Below are 7,267 nucleotides of genomic sequence, written 5' to 3'. Positions count from 1 at the left end.
GGGGGGCGCGCGCGCGGACAAAGGGAACAGAGGCCGCCGGCGTCGGGAAAGCTCGGCCGCAGGGCGCCTCACACCCCGGGCCGGGGCAGGAATTCGGCCGGCTGATCGGCACCAAATGTCCGAGCAACTGTTGGCTCATTATGCGCAGAAGCGGTGGCGCATGCCTGTCGAAGCGGCGGCAGGGAGGGGTGCGCGTGTGTTTCTGCCCACCCGCCGCAACATCTTTGGGGGGGGGGGCGGGGGCCAGCGTGAGGAAAGCAAGTCGACGGCTAATTGAGAAGTCATCAGGAAGGTCCAGACAGGCGAGACGGACCCCCTCACTGCACCGCGGGGAATGCACCCCGTCAGGACAACAGCCGGTCGGCCCTTCGGGCAGGATGGCACAGGAGACGCCTCCGTGTGAGAAAGCCCAGGCTACCAGGCCGCCTGGGGGGTGTCTCTCTGGCCGGCTGTTCGCCTTATGTCCTCCCGGGCGCGCCGGGGTGCGCGGGGGCGGCTTGGACGAGTGCGACTCCACCTCTCGCCCTCCTTGCCCCCGGTGGTGGTAGGGGCGAGGGACCCGGCGGCCCGAGGCGCGGGGACCCCGGCCGAGGAGTGGCGGTTTTTTTTTTTCGGGAGCCTCCCGGGAGAATCTTTCCGGCGGCCGAGGGGGGCTCGATGGGTCGGGCCGCTCCCGGCGGAGTGCCCCCTCCTGGCGCAGGACCTCGAGGCCACCTGAACCGCGGCCGTCCCCCGTCGCGCTCGGGGCACGAGGCCGCCGCCGGAGAGGGCGGCGACGGAGCGGCCGGCCGCGAGGGGGACGGGGGTTTTAGTGTAGCGGAAGGGCGAGCAGCCTGGCGCCGGGCGGGCCTCGCGCGCGCGCGCGCGCACACGCCCAGCACTCCGCCCGTATGATTCACCGGCCGTCGTTCAGCCCCGGCTGATTCGCTTGAACCGGCCGGCGGACCGGCGGACCCCGAAGACGGGTGCATCCGCCGGGGGAGACCACCGAACAGACGGGCCGGGGCCGGGCGCGCCTCTCCCGCGTGCGAGCCCCCCCCCCCCCCCCCGGCCCCGGGCGTCGTCCACCTGGTTTGAGGCTGTCACCGGGAGGATGGTCAGCGCGGCGGGCTACCGCGAACCGAAGGGCTTGACGCAGCGCCGGCCAGGTCAAAGGCCCCTTGGGCAGGGGGCACACCGGCGACCCCCGGGCTCGGAGGATGGGAGTTCGTGGAAAGGACTCGGGCCCCGGGGTGTGCCGCCGCCGGGGGGGCCGGCCGAAACCCGGCCTTGCGACCGGGCGAGCGTGCTTGTCTACTTCGGTGACGAGGCTCACCGACCCGCATGCTACCTAAAATCAACGGCCGGCCATAGCCGAGCGGCCGCGTGGGCCTCGGACAATGCTCACTAGCAGGCGGCCGCGTGTGAAACCGCCGCCCCCTTGGGCGGCCCCGCTCACCGGGGGGGACTCTGCCTCCCTGGGCTGGTAGGCCTCCAGGGGCGCCTGCCCCCCCCCCCCGAGCCCCGGCCGCGACAGGCCCCCCCCCCCCCGAGGGCCTTTCTCGGAAGGGGGGGGGCGCCAGGCCGATGGCGCGGGGCGGCGCCCATCGCGCGCGGCGGCTCCGGCTCCCATTGCGCGCAGCGATGGGCATATTGTCTGGCCAGACGGCGGAGGTGCGCTGCTGCTGCTGCGACGCGCACGCCCGGCGCCCGCACTTGTGAATGGCCTTCCCCCGGGGGGGGGGGGCGGGGGTGAGGGCGAGGGAGAGAGAGAGAGAGGCAGAGAGGGAGACATCCCGGCTCGCGTTCCTGCCCATTTGTTGGCACACACAACAGCCAGTGAGCGCGTGGCCGGGCCGGAGAGCTGCCAGGACATGGTCCGCATGCCGCGCGAGCTCACCTGAGCCCTTTCCCCAGGCCAAGACCGGAAGACGCGCCGCGAGTCATGCGCCCCCGGCAGGAACTCGGCGCAGACCCGGCGCCGGGGTGTCTCGTTCCCGCGCCCCGCGCACACGCCGCCGGCCCCCCTCCCCCCGGTGCCCGGCTCCGAGGCACGCCCGGCTGTCCCGGCGGTCGCACACCCGCCGTGGCAAAAGGGCCATTGCGCCTTTGCGTCGACCAGGGACCCCGGGGCCGGAGGAGGGGGGCGGGGGAACCGCTGTCCGCAGGATGGGCCGGACGGAGGGCCGGACGCAGGCCAGCTCCCCCCCCCCCCGCCGCGGCGGGGTCGGCCTTGTGGTTGTTCGTGAGAGGCGCGTGCGCGGGCGGGGGCCGACGCCGCGCGCGCCTCGGGCGGGGGACATCCAGGCCGGCCTCGGGACCTTCATGTCCACCCACCGCGCGAGTTGGGACCGCCGGTCCCGGGGGACCCTCTCGGGCGACGGAAGCCCAAGCCGGCTCCCCCGGCAGGCCTGGCGCACCGGCCGACCGGGGGCGCACCTCGAGGGGATTTGGGGCGCCCGGCAGCCCATCCAGGCGACTAGTCCCGCAACATGCCCGGTGGCCGCCCTGTGGATCCTGCCCTGGCCTATCGGCGCCGGCACACCATGCGCCCCGTCTCGCCAAGGCTCCTCCCAGCCGGGGCCACCCTGCGGTTCGGCTCCGCTGACAGGAACACCTGCCGGGGCCGGCGGGGTCTTTTTACCCTCTCAGCAGTGTGTGGGAGAAAGGCCTCGGAGAATGACCACCAACCGGCCGGCCGGCCGGCCGGAAGACGCGGCCCAGGCTTTTGTGTTATTAAAAATCCCCCTTCAAAGTGAGATTAGCTCATCGCCGACCGACCGGCAAGCCCGGCCGGCCGGCCGGCCCCAATATGCCACCGGCCGTGCTACTTGCACAATGGAAACTGTGAGAAAATAAAACGCCCGGTTTCACTCGGCGCCCCGCCCAGGCCCGCCTTCCAGGCCGCCCTCGCCCTCGCGAAGGGGCTATGCTCGCGCGCACGCGTGTGCCGTTCGTCCGGCCCCTTGGTAGCTAGATGTTCCCGCCTCTCGGCACGGGCACCGGGCGATCTCGCCGGCCGGCCGGTCGGTCGGTCGGCTGGCCGGCCGGTCCAGGGGGGGGGCTTCTCAGACGGTTTTCCCACCGGCCGCCCGCTAGCCGGGTTGCGCCGACGCCGGCCGGGTCGCTTCGCCCAGATGTCTGGACCGGCGGGGGGCGAACCCCCTGCCCATGCGAGGGTGCACGCTTGCTGCGCCCCAGCGTGACGAGTGAATGTGCGCCCCGCTGTCCTACTCGCCCGGTTGCCGGCGCCCCCTCCTCCGGCCGCCTGCAGCCCCGTTGCCCGGGCGGGCTCGCCGGGGCGCGGACTTCGTGCCGGCGCGACAAGCGGGGTGCTCCGCCCTAGTGGTCCTCCCAACACCGCCGGCCCGAAGGCCCCCCCGGATCGCGCGTCTTCGGCTGGGCCCCCTGGATCCGCGGGTGCGGGCGCCGGTGCGGGCGGCCGTGCCCCCCCCCCGCCTGTCTGCCGGGCTCTTTTCCCCGCCCCCTTCTGTGTGCATCCCTCCCTCGGCATCTTTCCTGCTCGGTGTCTCTCTCTCTCTCTCTCCCGGTGTTCGGTCATGTCTCCATGCTTGTCCGCTTGCCCGGCCCGCCCCGGGCCGCCTCGGTGCGCGTGTTTGGAGCTTGTCCCAGCCCCGCTTGGCGAAAGCCGAATCTGCCTCGGGGCATCCAGGGCAAAGGGGTCAGACCGAATGCGTTCGGCAGCCCACACCAACGCGCGCGCGCACACGCACACCCAGACACACACACACACACACATGCCCACGCGCTCAAGCTTAGGGGAAACAGCCGACACCATTCTTCCGATCAGATTCCTGCCCCCCCCTTGCCCCCCCTCCGCCCCTCTGCCCCGCGTCCTGGCGCCCCTCTCTCCCCATGTCTTGCTGTCCAAGGCTATTCACATTCCATGCTTCATGGAGCCCGGCAAAAAAACAAACACCTCAGTTCGCCGGCCTCCGCCACTTCCCCGGTCTTGGCCATTTAGTGTGCGTACAGCATCTCGGCTTCCCTCGGGGGGGGGAGGACCGGCGGACAAGACTAAGTGCAGGGGCTTGTCCTGATTCCTCGCTTGGGAGCCACTGCCATCGGCCAAGCAACGGCCCATGCCGAGCGGGCATGGGCAGGGCGTCCCCCGCTGCATGCGCGCATACTCGACCGATCGCAGCCCTTTCGGCCCCCCTTCGGTCCTCGGCTCCCCTACCCCAACTCAGGGGCGGGGCGGGGGAAAGAAAGGAGGACCGGGATGTTCGCCTCGCGCTCGGGCCCCGCACTTCTGGACCTGCGCCAGTGCCCGGTGGCAGGCCAGCCGGCACACCTCTCTCTCTCTCTCTCTCTCTCTCTCTCTCTCTCTCTCTCTCTCTCTCTCTCTCTCTCTCTCTCTCTCACACACACACACACACACGCACAGCCGAGCTGGACACTGAAAAGCCGCCCCGCCGGCCCACCCTCCTCGCCCCCAAGGAGCTGGCAATTCCCTCTGCATTATCCACCATCCTCACCTCTCCCCCCCCCTCCCCTCTCTCCCGCACCCCAGCAGCGCCCTATCCGGGATATTCTTCCTCCGCGGAAGCCTTTGGCCTGGCCAACGCCCCCCTCCCCCCCCCCCTCCCCCCCCCTGCACCCTCTTCCCTCGAGGTCCCAGTTGATGCCTTTCTTCCTGCCGCCCAAGCCGCGCGCCTGCCTCCCTTCATATCCACCATGGTAGACATCGTCTTCGTCGACATCTTGGCCATGATCGCCGTGCCGATCCAGCTGTTCTTCTTCCTGCTCTACTTCATCCGCTTCCGGAGAGAGCCGATCACTCCCCGCGGGCGAGTCCTCACCACATTGACATTTGTCTTTGTCCTGGCGCACCATCTGGTTCTGGTGGCCTCGATTGGCTACAAGGACCGGATCATCTCCTGCTGGCCGGTTTTCATCACCTCCTCCCTCTACGCCAACATCTGGTGCCTGGTGCGTGCCTGTGTCGCGCTTGGGATCATTCCCCCCCCCCCCCGCCCCTCCCCCCCCTACACGCTCCCCTAACCGCCCCCATCCTGTGCCAATCCCCCCCCCCCCATGGCTCTGCCGCGGCATGCCATGTAGCCCTACTGCCTGCGCGCGGTGGTCGTTTACTACAAGCATCTGCACAACCACCATGCCATGTGCGTGTCTCGCTTGAGCATGCTCCGTGATGCCCAGACCTCCAGCCTGCACTCGGATTTCCCCTCCTCCGTTGGGCCCACCTCCCCGGGCAAGGAGTCCCATGGCGGCGGGGACGGGCACATTGGCGGCCGCCGTAGCCGCAAGAAGTCCCCCCTGGTCAAGCAGAACTCCGGCTTCCGGAATCTCCTGAACCCCTGGGGCCCGAGCCGCTCCCAGCAGCAGCAGCAGCAGCAGCAGCAGCAGCAACACTCCCGGCAGGAGGCCCATCCGATGAAGACCATGGGCTCCGCGCAGGCCACCCTCCCGGCCGATTCGCATGCCCAGGTTCCCCCCTCGCCCGGGGGCATGGACACCTGCGCCACGCCGGAGCCCTTGACCGACACCAGCAGTTCCCTCAGCATGGATGCGACCTCCTCGTCTTCCACCTCCCCGAGTCAGCCCGCCCTGGCTGGGCCTCCTCGCGGCTGAGCCTGGCCGAGGTGGCCGCCCTGCAGGATGGCAGCACGGTCAACATCTACAAGCTCAAGCAGGAGTTGGCACAGGAGCTGAATGAGGCCATCACCTTCCGCAAGACCTATCGCTTTGCCGTGATCAAGTGGCTCCAGACCTCCCGCAACCAGGCCATCCTCTTCACCGTGGCCAACCTCGTGTCATTGGGTCTCATGCTGACGGCCCTCTTCCTGTGCGTTTGCCCCCCAGCTACCGCGATGTGGTGCTGCCTTTTGCCCCTCTGTCCGGCACCTGCCTTTCCACGGGGCTTTTTGTCTCCCCCTCTTTCCATCCGCCTGTCCTTGTCCTGACCCCCCACCCCCACCCCCCCCCACCCCACCCCCGCTTGCCAATCCTCAGCACCATTGATGTGAGCTTCTCCGACTTCGACACTTCCCTGGACACCTGCATCTATGGTGCCATGTATGTGGTCATCCTGGAAATCATCATCTTCGTGCCTCTGATCGCCGGCTGTGTCTTCCTGGTGTGGTCTTCGCGCGACGTGTACCGCATCAAGCAGGAGCTCCTGATCAATACCTCCACCTCTTTCGTGTTGGCGGTCCTGTGGGGCACGGCCGCGGTGTCCGGTGCAGCTGGCTGGTTCCGGGCCGACATCATCGCCATCTTCCTGACGGCCTTCAACAACCTCCTGATTGTCATCTTCCCCGTGGTCCTATCCTACCTACCTTTCTACAAGAGGCTGACGTGCGTAGAATCCCGACAGCACACCGGCTGCGAGCGGGGCAGGGGGGAGGCGGGGGGGGGGGGGGGGGGGGAGGGCAATGGCAGCGGGACGGGGCAAGCACCCCTCTTTCCGATTGTCCTCCTTCCTCCCTCCCCACCCTCCCTCCCCACCCTCTCATTTTCATGTTCACCATGCCATCGGACACTGACTCAGCCACGGGGGGCGGGGCGGCCACCTACGCTCAATCATTTTCCCTTCTTCCACCACAGTCGCAACCGCATGCACTTGAACCCGGACATCGAGGGCCATCTTGAGAGTGGCCGCTCCAAGACCGGGCTCTTTGACTTCGAGACCTTCCGGCACTTCCCCGGGCCGGCCATGCACTTTGAGCACTTCTGCATCGAGTCCTGGTGTGCGGAGATCCACCTGTTCCACACTCGGTCCCTGCGGTTCCTCGATAATTACAAGCGCATGACCCCGATGCAACGCTACGACGAGGTGCTGGACATGCGGGACCAATTCATCATGACCAACTCCCCCTTCGAGATCAACATCCCCGGCCATGTGCGGCAAAAGCTCCTCCAAACCTTCAAAGAGGTGGCCGACTTGGATGAGAACGGCAAGCCGCGGGACATCCCGCGAGACATTTTCCTCCCGGCGCACCGTGAGACCGGCGAGCAGCTGGACCGCCTTCTGAACATCTGGCGTGACACGCCCATCGGCCAGCGCGAGACTCGCGATCTGCCCCTCATGTGAGAGCCCGGCTGCAGGGGAGCCCTGTCTCCCCTCTCCCCTCCCCTCCCCCTTGCTCTCCCTGCCCGCGCCCCCCCCCCCCTCCCCTACAGCTGCCGGAATCATTGAGGGATGTCATACGAGAGGGCATCCATGGAGGCCAGCGTAGGCCGATCCCGCGCTCTGTCTCCTGGTCTCTCCCTCTCCCCCTTCCGGCCTTGACCTTGAGAAACATCC

The 7,267-nt window shown here is 68.7% G+C and overlaps 2 protein-coding genes across 2 annotated transcripts; both read left to right on the top strand.

Annotated features, from left to right (window-relative positions):
• Positions 1-4,677: 4,677 nt before the first annotated feature.
• H696_01128 (hypothetical protein) lies at positions 4,678-5,592 on the top strand (the record flags this gene model as incomplete). The annotated part of the gene is made up of 2 exons (XM_009495008.1): positions 4,678-4,932; positions 5,065-5,592. The coding sequence occupies 2 exons, from the start codon at positions 4,678-4,680 to the stop codon at positions 5,590-5,592; spliced, it is 783 nt and encodes a 260-aa protein (XP_009493283.1).
• A 194-nt stretch (positions 5,593-5,786) lies between these two features.
• H696_01127 (hypothetical protein) lies at positions 5,787-7,054 on the top strand (the record flags this gene model as incomplete). The annotated part of the gene is made up of 3 exons (XM_009495007.1): positions 5,787-5,806; positions 5,974-6,318; positions 6,568-7,054. The coding sequence occupies 3 exons, from the start codon at positions 5,787-5,789 to the stop codon at positions 7,052-7,054; spliced, it is 852 nt and encodes a 283-aa protein (XP_009493282.1).
• Positions 7,055-7,267: the final 213 nt, after the last annotated feature.

This window comes from Fonticula alba, assembly GCF_000388065.1.
Source record: "Fonticula alba strain ATCC 38817 unplaced genomic scaffold supercont2.2, whole genome shotgun sequence".
NCBI classification, from domain to species: domain Eukaryota; order Rotosphaerida; family Fonticulaceae; genus Fonticula; species Fonticula alba.
This window is presented reverse-complemented; position numbering and strand designations above follow the sequence as displayed.